Genomic DNA, 17,260 nt, shown 5'->3' on the forward strand with positions numbered 1-17,260 from the left:
CAGCTCTGCAACTGCATCCCTGCCCATCCTCACCCTTCTGCCCCCAACCCTCGCTTCCTTGTACCCCCAATATGTTTCCCCAATAATATATATATATAAACTTAAAAAGAAAACCAAAAGGTTTTCTTTCCATGGTTGACATTTCTCAAGGTGAAAGAACTGAAGAATAAGTTCCAGCATCTAGATGTAACACTGAAGGATTCTATGGACAAAATCTTGAATGATGCAAGATGCTTCAAAAGAAGAAGGAAGGAATACGAAGAGCCACTATAACCAAAAATACTTAGGTGACACTAAACCATTTTAGGAAGTAGCATATGCTCGAGAACCAATACTATTGAAGGAAGAAGTCCAAGATGTACTGAAAGTATTGGCAAAAATAAAAAAAAAAGTCCCAGGAATTGATAACATATCAATTGGAGTGTTTCAGGAAACAGTTACAACCCTGGAGGTGCTCATCAGTCTCTGCTAACAAATATAGAAGACAGCTACCTAGTCAACTGACTAGAATAGATCCATATTTGTTCCCATTAACAAAAGGTAATCCAATAGACTGTGGAAAGTATCAAACAATATTATTAGTATCACATACAAATAAAATCTTGATGAAGATTATTTTTAAAAAACAGTTGGAACAGTACATCAACAAGGAATTTCAGAAATTCAAACTGGAGTGTGAAAAGGCTGTGAACAAGGAACAAAATTGCTGATGTCAGGTAGATCTTGGTTGAAAGCAGAAGGCACCAAAAAGATGTTTTATTGATTATGCAAAGGCATTTGATGGTGTGAATCATAACAAATTATGGCTAACATTGTTGTATGTGCCATCAAGCTAAGCAAAACTCATAGCAACCATACAAATAACAGCTCAGAACCCTGTCCTGTCCTGTGCCATCCTCATCATTTCTGACATACTCAAGCCCACTACAGCAGTCACTGTGTCAATCCATTTGGTTGAGAGTCTTCCTCTCTTTCACCAATCCTTCAACTTTCCAAGCCTCTCCAAGGAATAGCCTCTCCTAACAGTATCCCCAAAGTAGGTGAGATGAAGCTTTATCATCTTTGTCTCCAAGGAATATTGAGAAGAATAGAAATCCCACTTAATTGTGCTCATTTGTAACCTATATAGACCAAGAAGCAGTTTTCTTAACAGAACAAGAGAATATTGTATGGATTAAAATCAGAAAAGATGTGTATCAGGCTTAATTTCTTTCTCCATACTTATTCAATCTGTATGCTGAGCAAATAATTTGAGAAACTATGTGATAGTATATTCCTTGCTATGCATCAGAGAGCTGTACAATGACTAAGGATGACAGAAGAATTGATGCCTTTGAATTGTGGTGCTGGACCACCAAGAAAACAAATAAGTCTGTCTTGGAGAGGATGAAACCAAGTTTCTCCTTGGAGGCTAAGATTTTGAAGCTCTATTTCACATACTTTTGGCAAGAGGGACAGATCCTTGCAGAAGGACATCATGCTCTGAAGGGTGGAGGGACAGTGCAGGAGAGGAAGACCCTGGAAGAGATGGAGTGATATAGTTACTGGGGCAAAGGGTGTTGGAGCGTGTTGGAGTCAGTGAGACTGGCTCAGTATAGGGCATGCTTCAGAACTGTTAGGGCCACTACGAGTTGCAGGCAACTAGACAGCACATAACAAAAGACTATGTGAAGAAGAATTTAGTATCAGGATTGGAAAAAGAATCATCAACAACTTATGCTATGCAGATAACACAACCTTGATTGCAGAGAATTAAGACTATTTGAAACACTTTGTGCAGAAAAAAAAGACTATAGTCTTCAATATGGATTATATCTATATATTAAGAAAACAAAAATCTTCACCTTTAACCAATATCAATATCAGGATAGATGAAGAAAAGACTGGTGGCAATAATTTCATTTTACTTGGATCTACGAGCAAGTCCATGGTAGCAGCAGTCAAGAAATCAAAAGATGTATTGCACTGGGCAAATCTCCTGTCAAGGGCATCTCTAACGTGTTAAAGAGCAAGGCTATTAGTTTAAAGACTTTATCAAGTGCTTTATCAAGGCCATGGTATTTTCACCTGTTTCCTACCCATCTAAATTGAAAATAAAGAAAGATGACAGAAGATGAACTGATGCCTTTAGATTAAATAGTACTGAATATACCATGGACTGCCAAAAGAACAAACAAACCTTTCTTGAAGGAAGTTCCACCAAGATGTTTCTTAGAGATATAAAAATGATGGAATTTCATCTCACTTACTTTGGGTATATTTTTAGGAGAAATCAGTCCTTGGAGAGAGACATCCTTCTAGTCAGAGAAATATCCTCAAAAAGACGCACTGACACAGTGCCTACCACAATGGATTTTAGCATAACAGAAACCATGAGGATGGCACAGAATAGGGCAAGGCTCAGATCTGTTGTTATAGAGTTGCTATGCATTGCAATTGACTTGGTGGCACTTAAAAACAACAGTGACTACTGTAATACTCTACCTTGTATTAGTCATTTTTATCCATAGCTTAGCTCTACCAGATGCTAAGATCAGTGAGTGAAGGGGTGTTGACTTTATATTCAGTACTATTTTTATGAAATATTGTGCCTGAAAACAGAAACGACACATATTATGTTGGTCTCTGAGTAGGTATTGTATTCCCAAGCACCATATTCTGCTCTTAGCAATTCTGAACAAATTTTGTTGAAATAAAAAATTAGTGCAGATTACAATGGGAGGTTGATTTCTTCTGTACCAGAAAGGAAATCAGTAGGGACTGAGAATAACAGATTCAGAGAAAGATATCCCCTATATATGAATACTAAAACCCTCTAATTTTCTACTGTTATCCTCTTATAAACTCCCCAACTCCACAGACTTTTCTTGCTTGTCTTGGAATTTCCACACTATACTAAACTACTATGTCAAAGGGGCATGGTCACTACTGCTAAATTATTTTTGCTCAAATGGACTTTATATGTGGGTGAAATAACTAGCGTTTGCACATTAGAACAGATTTAACAAACTAGCTCGTTCATAAGGCCCCCCCTAAAGAGACTAGTTCTCAGGGGATGGAGTATGAAATGAGGTAAATCAATCAGATCAAATTGCTGATAGGAAGCTGTGGATGTCTAAAGTGACAATATTGAGTGAGTGAGCCATAGGATAGATTATCAAACAGGGCTTTAGAAGCAGGTTTTTCTGCCAACCTCTAAGAAGGTCAATTTGGTAAGGTGCATTCTGTAATATTAGAAATGTCCCCCTCTCCCCGCCCTCAATTCTTGACTGTAACAAGGGAGTCAAGCATGTAGAGATGCTGAGGATGGCGCAGGAGAGGACAGGACTCTGATCTGTTGTTCAGAGCAGTCTTGAGTTATAGTTAACTCAAGAGCACCAAATCACAACCACCACCTCTCATTCTAAAACTCAAGTAGCTGACTTAAAACCAAACTCTGCTAAAGAAGGAAGACCTTGGGTTTTCAAAGCAAGACAATCCTCATGAATCTACTTATAAAAAAGTGAGGGAACACTAAAGGATAAAGGCAAATGACCCAATTGAAAAATGGGCACAGGATATGAACAGATACTTCACCAAAGAAGACATTCAGATGGCAAACAAACACATGAAGAAATGTTCAAAATCCCTAGCTCTCAGAGAGATGCAAATCAAAACAAGCATATCATCATATCATCTCACCCCAGTAGGATAGCAAAATTTAACAGAGCAGCTAGCAATAAGTGTTGGCGAGGTTGTGGAGAAACTGGAACCCTTATTTACTGTTGGTGGGAGTGTAAAATGGTGCAACCATTGTGGAAGGTGGTATGGCGCTTTCTCAAAAAGTTGGAAATAAGGGGAGTTCTGGTGGCCTAGTGGTAAGGAGCTGCAACTACAATCCCAGAGGCGCATGGTTCAAATCCACCAGATGCTCTGCCGGGGAAGGAGGGACAATCTCCTCCTGTACCAGTCAGATCTGATTTGACGGTACACTCACACAAAAATAATAAAATAAATTAAAAAAAAGTTGGAAATAAAAATACCATTTGACCCAGTAATGCCACTACTGAAATACCCAAGCAGATACATGCACACCCATGTTCATTGCTGCTTTGTTCACAATAGCAAAGAGTTGGAAACAACCTAAGTGCCAATCAACAAACGAATGGATAGAGAAGCATTGGTATATTCACACAGGAATACTATGCAGCATTGAAAAACAAGGAATTAATGAAATATTATACAAAATGGGTGACCATAGAGGACATTACGTTGAGCGAAATATCTCAGTCACAAAAAGACTAATACTGTATAATGCCACTGTTATAGAACAGGATTGATATGGGGCTTGGGGGAAACTAAGAAAAGAGTGGATAAATATTGATGAGGGACAGAACTGTATAAAAAGAACATATGATTAGGTATTATTGGCATGACAAGAGTCCAGAATAAGAGTTGTATAGTAAAGTAGTTGGGGGTTGGGACTGTATAAAAATGAAAGAACTTTTTTCCCAAGAAAAAAAGTGAATGGAGGGGTAGAGGGGGACAGGGAGGAAAATGTATTACAAAGAATGAATGGAAATTAAAAACAGAATATGTTCAAACCTGTTCATACCAAATAAAGTATATTTTTTTTTTTAAAAAAAGTGAGGGAAATGGGAAGCTTACTCACCAACAGCAGTGAAGTGTAGGCAGTCAGGATCCCAATAACAGACAGCAAAACAATGGACCAGTAGAACCATACTCCTGTAGTTAAGTACACAGCCCTGTAAAAAATGTGTTTAACCCTTAACACACAATGGAAAGCACTAGAGTTTCTGCCAGTGATAACAAAACACCAGACTGGGTCAGCAAAGGAAAAACATAAGAGGTTTAGGGACTTAGTAGTAGAGTGCAGTGTGGAAAGACTCTTAGAGATAACTCAGTTTAAGAGTTTGAATGCTCTCCTATAGGTATCTTAGTACAATAATATGGTCTGTATAAATAGTATATTTTTTAAAAAGAATTAGCTTATATATTAAAAAATGTGTCCTCTTTAATACAATAATATAAAAATACATGTATTCTGGAATATATTTTTTTTTTAAAGGGAGTCTTCCTATATCACCCCCTTAGCAAAACTAAGACTTTCCATTTGGACAGGTTCCTTCTCTGTGTACATGTATATTTTTTATAGATTGTTAATTAATCAACAGGAGCCCAGGTGGCATAGTTCAAATCCAACAGGCATTCCATGGGGAAAAGGACAGTCTCCTCCTATAAAGATTCACAGCCTTGGGAACCTGATGAAGGGTCACTACGAACTGGAAGAGACTTGACAGCAATGGGTTCAATTTGAGTAATCAACACATTTGGGCGGTCAACATATTCATTATACTGTTACTATAAGAGACTTTAAAATTCTTTGAAAACAGTTCTGATCTTTTGCTGTTCTTGATAAAATTTAGGAAAAGTTACTAACGATCAAGTTATTCATTTGAATTTTTAGGATAGGTACCAAAAAAAATGGGTTATGTTGTGTTGTTATGTATCATTGAGACCGAGCTGACTCAATGCTGAACCTCCAGCATGTTTTCAGAGACAGGTAACTGGATAGGAGAAGACTGTCCATCTCTCTCCTGTGGAGAAGCTGGTAGATTTGAACTGCATGCCTTTGGGCTGGCACTCAATTAGGACAGACAATTTGGTATACTTGTAATTTAGTAGAAACAAAAATTAATTAATAATTTAAAAAAAGCTCAATGTCAAAGAAAGGTGAAAAAAAAAGAAAGAAGTAATACATAACAGTTTAAGAAAGGTTATAGATGTAATCCAAAACATAACAGTAATCATATTAGAAAATAATTATTTTTTATTAATAACATAAAAACATACATATTGTCAGTCTGGATTTTTAAAAATCGAGCTATGTCTCCTCCCATATGATTTATATCCTCTAAAAACCCACTAGATGATCAGCTATGAGTTGATTCCAACTCAAAAGCACATAACAACTCACATGATATTTATAAAAGAAACTTCTAAGATATAATATATAGAAAAATTAAAAAGAAAAGAGAATTAAAAAATTGAACTTCTAAACAAAAATTACCATGGCATTCATAGTAGCACAAAAAATTACTTATAAATCCAATAAAATAATACTGTATAAGATTTCTTTAAGGAAAACTACAAAATATTGATGACAGAAAATTTTAGGAGGTAACATAGAAAAAAGTCTAGTTGACCTTGGATTTGACAATGAGTTTTTATATCTAACACCAAATTCATGATCTTTGAAAAAAAATTGTTACGTTGGATTTCATTAAACACTTCTGCTCTGAGAAAAATATTAATAAGAGAAGAAAAAAGACAATCAGTGGACTGGTGAAAATATATTCAAACCATTTATCTGATATAAAATTTGTGTCTAAGATATACAAAGAATGCATACATATCAACACTAAGAAAATAAACAAGTCAGTTACAAAATGACAAAATATGTATACAGACATCACACTAAAGATGTGTATATTTTTATACAAATGTTAAAAATAACAATATGAAAAGATGCTTAAATAAAATATTGTTAGAACCAAAAAACTCATTGCTGTCAAGTTAGAATTAACCCACAGATGGCCTTTCAATGGATTTCTGAGGCTGTAAATCTCAAGAGAAGACATCGTCTAGCTTTCTTCCACAGAGTAGATTCGAACCACCCGTCAGGCCTTTGGCTTAGCAGCAGAACTCTATGTGGACTAGGCCACTAGAATACCCTATATATTGTTGTTATTGTTGTTGTCGTTATGTGCTGTAAGTCACTCACAACTCATAGTAACTCCATGTACAACAGCTCTGACACCTGCTCTGTCCTGAGTCAGTCTCACTGACTTCAATACACCTACACTCATTGCCCTAGTGACTGTATCAATCCATCTCTTCTGAGGTCTTCCTCTCCTTCACTGTTCCCCACCCTTCCAAGCATGATGTCCTTTTCCAAGGACTGGTTCATCCTGGCCATGTGCCCAAACTATGTAGATGGGGCTTCAAAATCTAACCTTCAAGGAAAAACATGGTTTCACCCTTTCTCAGACAGACATATTTGTTTTCTTGACAGTGTGTGGTATGTTCAAGACTCTTTTCCAGCACAAGAACTCAAAGGCATCGACTCTTCTTCTATCATACTTAGTAATTGTTTAGTTCTCTGATACATAGCTAGCAATTACAAAGACCATGGCAAACCTTAGTCTCTTGACTGACATCATTGCTTCTCAGTACTCTAGAAAGGTCTCTGACAGTAGATGTACCTAATGCAATTAGTCTTTTGATTTCCTGACTGCTGGTGGTAAGAATGTTGATTGTGGAGCCAAGTAAGCTGTAATTGTTAACAACCTCAATGTCTTCTCTATCTATCATGGTGCTGTCAATTGGCCCAGTGGTAAGACTCTTTGTTTTCTTGATGTTGAGCTTCGATCCATATGGAAGACTAGAGTCCTTGACCTTCTGCAGTAAGCACTTCAGGTCCTCCTCAGTTTCAGCTAGCAAGGTTGTATCATAAGACAACTACATAACATTTAGAATGGCCAAAATAACTGAATATAGCAAGTGTTGGTAAGAATGTGGGGCAGCAGAAACACTCATTCCCTGTTGGTGGTAATGCAAAAGGGTAGAACCACTTAGGAAGATAATCTGGAAGTTTCTTACAAAGCTAAATAGTCTTACAATACAAGCCAGTCATCATTCTTAGGTATTTATTCAAAAGAATTGGAAATTTATGTCCAGATAAATAGTTAATAGTATTTTTATTCATAATTAAACTCTGGTGGCCTAGAGGGTAGAGTTGCTAGTCCAAAGCTGGTGCCTCTTTGGTGGTTCAAATCCACTAGAGGTTCCTTTGGAGAAACATGGGCATTCTCCTGTTTACAACATACAACCTCAGAAAAACTGCTGGAGGATCAGTTATAAATTGGTTCTGATTCAACAGTAAATGAGTTATTTTTTAAAAAATGTTAAAAACATTTCTAGTGATCAAAACTAGAAGTAGCCAAGATGCCCTGTCATAGGTAAATTGTTAAACTGTGGTATATCCATGCAATAGAATACTATTCAGCAACAAAAAGAAATAAGCTATCAAGACACAAAAAGACATGGAGAAATCTTAAGTACATTGTTAAGTGAATGAAACTAGTTTGGAAAAGCTACTGTATGGTTCCAAATAATTTATGACTGTGTATAAGGCAAAACAATAGAGAGAGTTAAAAGAGCAAAAATTGCTGGAAGCTTAGGGTAGGGAATGAATGGGTGAAGTACAGAAATATTATTTTAAAAACTGTAGTATGAATGAAAATGTACAGAAGAAACTGGTTTTCCATTCAGCATTCATATATATATTTCATGACATTAATTATAATACCAACATTGTAACCACATTCTCCTCACTTGATCACTTCTCTGTCTTCATTTTCTTTAGTGATGTTGTGCCTTTCATCCTTTATCATATATATTTTATACATATATAAAGATTTCCCATGAATCATAAGGTATATGACCCAAAAAGATAAATGAGTGAAAGAACTGAACCTTTACTTAACAAATTAATAAATCCAAACAGATTATTAATGAAAAGTAGCAGCCCATTAATAACCAGAAAAATTTACACCATAATGAGACATAACTTACATCCACCAAACTGACAAAAAAATTAGGTCATAAAACATCAAATATTGGGAGGGGGGGGAAGTAGAGCAAAAAAATTAATGTACAGCTTGTGGAAATAAAAATTTATAAAATCACTTTGAAAAAAGAAGTTGGCATCATCTTCAGTAAATTTGAAAGGAGGCATACTCTTGACTCAGAAATTGAATTTTGTATATATCCTAGAAAGATCTGGATGTGTGTAGTTCAGTATATATGTTCATGGCAGCAGTTTTCAAAATCAGCCAAAAACTGGCAGGAAATCAAATGTCTATTAAGAGTGGAACAAATAATGCAAGTGATAACAGCTAGAAAAATTAGGTTATATTTTCATTCATTCATATGCTGACCATAAAATTCTAAAGAAAATGCATTATTAGCATAAATGTAAGCTAGTGATGACCTCTAGAGGGTGGAGGAGGTGATCAGAACAAGTCATGATTGAAGTAAAATGAGTTCTGGTGATAAGCTTCCTTACTTCCATCCTCACTTCAGAGTCAGGGTGAGCTGAGGCACTTTTTACCCATTATCTGTGGTTTGTCCACAGTGACCTCCTATGCTACTAGATCTTTAAATCTGGTGTACAATCCATATGGTTATCAGACCCAAGAGCCTTTTGTTGTTGTTGATTGCAGGACTGAGTCAAGCATGACTTAGACCCTATGACAAAAGGGCGTGAAGCTTTTCTGTAACTTCTTATCAAAGTTCACAGAATTTCCAGAGGTATGTTGTTTAGGAAGTGGATGCCACTCCTGCATGAAAATCCAAAAAGTGACTCACCAGTCAAAACCAAAATATTCATTTGATGTTTCCACCCATATGAACAGTAAAAGCATAGAGAAGCCAAACGAACCAATCAAGAATGGTAAAAACAACAGTTCTTTCTGGAAAGAAAAAAAAAAGAAGGCTAACTTAACTTCATTCATCTATTCAATTTCATAACAGTCAATTTCTGCATCTGCTTGTTAAAATTAATAGAGATGCAGTGATTTGCATTACCTTTCCCAGGCTGGACTGACTACTCCTTACCCAGCACCAAATGTGTTGGAGGCAGTAAGATCGGCACAGGATAGAGCAGGGTTTTAGGGCTGTTGTGCATAGGGTCATGATGAGTCGCAGGCGACTCGAGGACGCATAATATGCCTATTTATAGCATTTACTATAGTAAACTGTAATTATGTGTTTATTTTCTATCTATTGCTACGCTGGTTCTTCTGTAGAAAAAAGAGAATAAGAAAACAGATTTTTCTTTGTATTGACAATAAATATGTGGTATTATTTTTAAATTAATATTGCTCTCAACAGTCACTTGTTGAATTTTTAATTTATCTACTAACTCTTTCATCCACTTTAACTCTTTATCCATTTTCATTTATACTCCACTGAAATGGGGAAAACTCTGACCTGACAGAGCACCCCAGGACATGTCAGTTTGCTGTACTATGATGACTTGCACAATGCTTTGATGCTGGAGGCTATGGCACCAGTATTCCAAATACCTTCCTACTAAGGTTTCAGCAGAGCTTCTACACTAAGACAGTCTAGGAAGAAGGTCTTTCTATCCACTATTGAATTAGCAGGCCCTTGAAAACCTTATGGGTAACAAAGAAACATTGTTGGATACAGTGCCAGAAGTCGAGCCACTTAGGCTGGAAGACACTAAAAAATTGTGAAGAAATAGCTGCAAACATCTACCAATAATTGAAATATAGAAAGTCCAAAACATGAATCTAAGAAAATTGTTAAATTGTAAAAAATTAAATGGAGTGCATAAAGATAGACAACCTAGGCATTCGTGATCTGAGATGGACTGGCATTGATTCATTTAATATCAGACAATCATACAGTGCCTGGAATGGGACACTGAAAAATGGTATACTCATGGAATTTCTATGTTCAGCTTTTTGAGGAAATGCAAAACTTTTTATTGTGTTAATATAATTAATTACAACTGACCTATTACTTTTATCTCTTGTCAAAAGGACATTTCAAAAGCTATCCTGAAGTACAATACTGTTAGTGACAGAACATAAACACAAGGAAGATCTGTTATTCAAATATACACACCAGCCACTAAAGCCAGAGATAAAACTGAGGTCTTCTACCAACTTCCGTAGTCTGAAATTGATCAAACATGCAACTTAGATGCATTAATAATATCTAGTGGTGGGAATTCAGAATCTGGAAACCCTTAACTCTTACACTATCCTTCCATTGAGCAAAAAGGAGCCTTGAGGATCATCTAGTTTGACATCCTTGTTGTACAGAGGCAGAGAAGTCAAGTAAGCAGCCCAAGGTCAGTGTGGAAATTAGGACTCATACCTAGTACCATGTATGTATGAAAAATCAGAGATTTTCCCATTATTCCATTATACCACACTGTCCCAATGTCATTGTCAAATGTTCCTTTCTCCTTCCATTTGTCTTTCTTTATAGCTCTCATGTGACTATTACTGTCTAGTTAATATTGGTTACATCTATGCACTTTTCCCAGTTTTACAATCTTCTCTAATCTTATCTGGCATATTGCTATTGCCTCCTTTATAGTCCCTTCCAAACCACCTTCCAAGATACAATCAAATAATCTTTACAAAAAATAGTTTGGACAATATCACTGGCTTAAAAATATTCAAGATTTCTTTACAACTAACCTGGCAAAGGTCGAATTCTTTAAACTACACAACATCTGACTCAGATCCCTCTCTAGTTTCATTTTCTATCACTTCACCATTCATATCCTCTATTCCATCTAGATTGAACTTTGTATCAGTCTTCACATTCTTTGGTTCCTCCATGCCTTTTCTTTTTTCCCTTTTTTTAAAAAAATTCTTTTAATGAAAGTTTACAGAGACTTTGGATTTCCATTCATTCACTATTGTACTTTTCCCCCTGCCCACCCCTCCCCCCAATTAGCTTTTCTTCTTGAAAAGTAAAAGAAAAAATTCTTCCATTGTTATTCAATCCCTTCCCCCAAGTTCACTTCACTATGCTACCTCCTAGACTCCTGTCATAACAATAATATCTAATCATATATCCCTTTTAAACAGTTCTCCAGGCCTTTTCAAATGCATTTCTTTGCCTATACAATTCTCAACCAAATCTCACTTTCTAAAAAGGTATCTTCAGCCCAACCTTGGTATCTGCAGACATACATGTATATTACAACATTTCTCTCACAGGAATGGATTGACATTAGGGTGCATTTCTCTTTTCCCCAGTGGACTGTAATTTCCTTGAGAGCAAGAATCAGACTTGACGCACTCCTGTTATTTCCCCTGGAAAGAAACTGTGTGGCAATCCTGAAGATTCAAATCTACCTGCTGCTTTGTGGGAGAAAGATGGACAATTTTCTCCTGTGTGATTAAAACTGCCTCTGACAAAGACAGGCAAAAAAGAACACGAACAGCAAATATCTCTCATGAATATAGATGCGAAAATCCTTAACAAAATCCTGGCCAATAGAATTCAACAATCTATTAAAAAAATAACACATCAACCAAGTGGGATTCATAATAAGTATGCAAAGCTGGTTCAACATAAGAAAAATTAATTCATCATATCAACAAAGCAAATAACAAGAACCACATAATTGATAGCAATTGATGCAGAAAAGACACTGACAAAGTCCAACACCACTTCCTGATTAAAACACTCATCAAAATAGGAATAGAAGGTAATTTCTCAACATGGTGAATAGTATATACACAAAATCAAGAGCCAATATAATTCTCAATGGAGAAAGGCTAAATAAAAGCAACAGGTACCAGACAAGGATGTCCACTTTCACCACTCCTCTTCAATATTGTATTGGAAGTACTTGATAGGCCAATGCAACAACAGAAGGAAATAAAAGGCATCTAGATCAGTAAAGATGTGGTTAAATTGTAGCTCTATGCAGATAATATGATAGTGTACAAAGATCTCAACAAAAATACTGTTAGAGCTAGTAGACCAATTTAGTAGAGTGGCAGGATAAAAGACAATATACGAAAGTCAGTGGGATTCCTCTACAGTAAACACGGAGAAGGAAATCAAGAAAGCAATACCATTTGCAATAGACAAACACAAATTAAGATATTTATGAATAAACCTAGCAAGAGACAAAAATGACCTTTACAAAGAAAACTACAAAACACTTCAGTGAGAAATAGTGAAAGACCTAAATCAATTGAAAAAATGTTCTTTATTCATGAATAGGAAGACTTAATATAGTGAAAATGACAATTCTACCAAAAGCAGTTTATCATGTTTATTGCAATCTCAATACAGATACCAAATTCATTTTTCAAGGAGATTGAACAGGCAATTGTCAAGTTTACTCAGAGAGAAAAGAGACTCCAAATAAGGAAAACACTTATAAAAAGCAGAAGTGAGAAGCATAGCACTCCCTGACCTCAAAACCTACTACCACAGCTGTTAATAACCAAAATAGCTTGGTATTGGTACAATGAAAAGCACATAGACCAATGGAACAGAACCAAGAACCCAGAAATTAACCCACCTCTCAATGGTCAACTGATAATCGACAAGGAAACAAAACATATCAAATGGGAAAATGACAACCTTTTCAACAAATGGTGCTGGCAAAACTAGACTGCTTCCTATAAAAAGCTGTGGCACGATCCCATCTCACACCATACACACAAAATCAACTCAAAGGGGATCAGAGACCTGAAGGTAAAATCCAAAATCATAAAGATCATACAAGACAAAATGGGACCAACTTTAGAAGGTCTAGCCTATGGTATAAAGATGCTGACAAACACAGCCAGAAATGCACAACCAGGAGAGGATAACATTGATGAATGAATGGAATATTGTAAATATTAACTCTCTGCGTGTATAAGAAACTTTTCCCATAGGGTGAAAAAGTTGGCAATACCTCAGACCCTTGTCTCATAACAGAAGTTCACAGAACAATACAAGGCCTATAGGGAGCCCTCTGGCTGCCTTAATAGGGAATAAAATGTGCAAAAGACATGGAAAGACTTTTCACAGAGGAAGACATTCAGATGGCCAACAGACATATGAAGAAATGCTCAAAATTACTGGCAATAAAAGAGATGCAAATCAAAACTACAATGAGATACTATCTCACCCCTGTAGCAGTGGCAAAGTTGAACAGGACAGAAAGCAATAAATATTGGAGAGGATATGCAGAGTTGGAATTCTCATACACTGTTGGCAGGATTGTAAAATGGTACAATCACTCTGGAATACAGTTTGCCGTTGCCTCAAAAAGCTGAACAAAGAAATTCCATATGACCCAGTTATGCCACTGCCAGGAATATACCCCAAAGAAATGAAAACTGAGACACAGACAGAGATTCACCATCGCAAAAACATAGAAAGCCAAAATGTCCAACTATAACTCAATGGAATGAGATATTGTGGTATATTCACACGATGGAATACTACACAGGAGCAATGATTTAAAAAAATACTATGTAGTTTGGGAGAGACTGGAGAGCATTATGCTGAGTGAACAATCTCAGTCTTATAAGAACAAATATTAAATAAGACCATTATTGCAAAAATAGGATAACTAGTAAAACATATATAGTGGTCCAAGAGAAGAAGAAGTGGGGGCAGGGGCGTGAAGATAGAGAGGGGGGAAATCACAGGGCTGTACAATTTGGTGGTTGAAGGGAGGGGGTAAAGGAAATGGGAAAGATTTAGCGGGAACCTGAAAATACCGGGTAATGGTGGGCATAGTTCTATCGTGATTAATTTTATAAAATACAATGTTTGGCAAAAAACAGTTTGTGGAGAAACTGGAACCCTTATTCACTGTTGGTGGGAGTGTAAAATGGTACAATCACTCTGAAAGGCAGTATGGTACTTTCACAAAATGTTGAAAATAGAAATACCATTTGACCCAGCAATTCCAATACTGGGAATATACCTTAATGAAATCAGAACTGCCCCTCAAACAGATATATGCACACCCATGTTTATTGCTGTGTTGTTCACAATAGCAAAGAAATGGAAACAACTGAACTGCCCATCAACAAACAAATGGATAGAGAAGCTGTGGTATATTCACACAATAGAATACTATGTAGCACTGAAAAACAAGGAGCTCATGAAATATTATACAAAATGGGTGACCTTGGAGGACTTTATGTTGAATGAAATATCTCAATCATAAAAGGACAAATAATGCATAACGCCACTGTTGTAAAACAGGGCTGACATGGGGCTTGGGGGAAACTAAGAAAAGAGAGGATAAATAATGTACACTGCATTGAAGTAGATGAGGAATAGAACTGCTTAAAAGGAATATATTATGGCAGCGTCAGGATGGATGACAAAGAGATTGAGAGTGTTCACAGCTTCAGTTTGCTCGGTTCCACAGTCAACACTCTTGGTACCAGCAGTCAGGAAATCAAAAAGTGTATCACGATGGGAAAGTCTGCCGTTAGGGACCTCTCAAAGGTACTCAGGAGCAACAGTGTCTCTCTGGAGACTAAGGAGCGCCTGATACACATGGTATTTGCAATCGCTTGTTATGCATCAGAGAGTTGGACAATGACTAGGGAAGACAGAAGGAGAGTGGATGCTTTTGAGCTGTGGTGCTGGAGAAGGGTACTGAATGTACCATGGACTGCCAGGAAAACAAACAGATTCATCTTGGAGAGGATTAAACCAAGCTACTCCTTGGAGGCAAGGATTCTGGGGCTTCGTCTGACATACTTTGGACATGTTGTGAGGAGAGACCGGTCCTTGGAGAGGGACATCATGCTTGGGAGGGTTGAGGGACAGCGCAGGAGGGGAAGACCCTCTATGAGATGGATTGATTCAGTGACTGGGGTAATTGGGATGGGTGTGTCAGAGGCAGTGCGGTTGGCGCAGGATAGAGCAGGGTTTAGGGCTGTTGTGCATAGGGTCGCTATGAGTCGGAAACGACTCGATGGCACATAACAACAACAACAACAATTATTTAGTATTATTTGTATGACAGCAATCCAGAATAAGAGCTGCATAGTGAAGCGGACTGGGGGAGGGGGTGGGGGGTGGCAGGGAAGAGAACTGTACAACAATGAAAGAATTTTTTTCAAAGAGAAAAGCAAACTGGGGCGATGGACAGGGAGGAAAATGTGTAACAATGAATGGAAATCCAAGTTCTGTACAAATTTTCATTAAAATCTCAATTTGAAAAAAAAAAAAAAGAAAGAAAGAGGAAAGAAAAAACAAAACACCAAAACCCAAAAAAAACCCTCAAGAATGCAGAAGACAAGGTGGTATTGCACAAGGCAGAGGACCAGAGCTGGGAAATTGGGTTCCACTCTCAGCTGATTACAGTCACTGGTGGTTGCCCTCTGTCTTTCCTGGTGCCCACATCTAACTCTGAAAGCACGAGGAAGTGGCTAGCCTTGTAGGTCCCCCATGTCCTGGTGTCTCCTGACTCTCCCATCTCACCTACCACCGAGCTCCTTCTCCTCCCTCCTTCTCCATCCACCCTTCTGAGTTCACCCCACCTGCTCAGCACACATGGGGGTTCTTTGTGTCTCTGCACCTCAACTGAACTTTGTCACCAGTTCTTAAGGTATCTTCTTATATCATCCCTATGGAGAAAAGCTCAACCAATAAAAATGGAACAAGGGCCTACTGGGTGCAAAGGGCTTGCCTAGGCATAAGGTGGGCTGTAAGACAGGCAGCTAAATCCAGCAGCCTCTACCTCCTTTCTTAACTGATTATCTTACAGTTATGGTCAATATATGACAAAGTAGTATATACTTGTATGTTTATTACCTGCCCTGCTTTTGAGAAGGAAGGCTGCATGACATAAGGACTGATTTTTGCTCAATCTGGCAATGAGAGCAGTTCTAACACATGAAAGAATGTGACATCAAAGCAATAATAAACAAATAAAACAACAAAAACAAAACCACAATGTATGGGAATGATTGTACGAAACACAATGAAGGAAAGTGTGAAACCCAGTGTATGTTAATTTTGTATGCAAATCAATCTAAGAAAAAATTTGAAATACAAAACCAAAACATAATGAATGGTAATGCTTGTAAGAGACACAATGTGAATGAGGGAAAGTGTGAAGCACAATGTATATGGATGAAACACAATGTATACAAATTTTGTATGCAAACCAATATAAAATTATAAAAATTAAAAAAAATATCACACTGCCTCTGAAAACTTGGTGGAGGGCCAGCTATGGGTCAGTTCTAACTTGACAGTACCCAACAACAACAGCAGCACACAAGCCAGGAATTATATAAGGGGCAAATCAACACTTATTTCAGGGACTCAGGCATAAGAAATTAGTGATCCAATTTATCAGAATCTTAGATTTCAGTTAGACCAAACAGGGGAAGGTAAATGTATACAGTTCCCCTCTTTAATGTCCTTATATTTGTTCTCTCATACTATTTAGGCTACCAGAAGGTCCCAACATATGATTTAGAAAAGAAGGCCCTCAATGGTACCATTGAGTTGAGTACAATTCATACTGACCCTATGAACAACAGATCTGAACCTTGTCCTAGCCTGTGGCATCGTCATCATCTCTCACATATGTGTGAGCCCACTGCTGTAGTCACTGTGTCAATCCATCTCATTGAGGGTCTCCCTCTCTTTTGCTCAC

At 37.2% G+C, this 17,260-nt stretch overlaps 1 protein-coding gene across 1 annotated transcript in view; it reads right to left on the minus strand.

Moving 5' to 3' along the window:
* The window catches only part of GDPD4 (glycerophosphodiester phosphodiesterase domain containing 4), a 61,805-nt gene extending 52,317 nt beyond the window's left edge, over nucleotides 1–9,488 (minus strand). Inside the window, exons 1-2 of the mRNA XM_006882928.1 lie at nucleotides 9,433–9,488; nucleotides 4,652–4,745 (exon numbers count right to left, since the gene is read on the minus strand). Coding sequence (XP_006882990.1) covers nucleotides 4,652–4,745; nucleotides 9,433–9,488 — 150 coding nt within the window. The remainder of the gene's footprint in view (nucleotides 1–4,651; nucleotides 4,746–9,432) is intronic.
* Between the last annotated feature and the right edge of the window lie 7,772 nt (nucleotides 9,489–17,260).

The sequence above is a fragment of the Elephantulus edwardii genome, unplaced genomic scaffold (genome assembly GCF_000299155.1).
Source record: "Elephantulus edwardii isolate Elephantulus edwardi_28Jun2011 unplaced genomic scaffold, EleEdw1.0 scaffold00025, whole genome shotgun sequence".
Classification (NCBI taxonomy): Eukaryota; Metazoa; Chordata; class Mammalia; order Macroscelidea; family Macroscelididae; genus Elephantulus; species Elephantulus edwardii.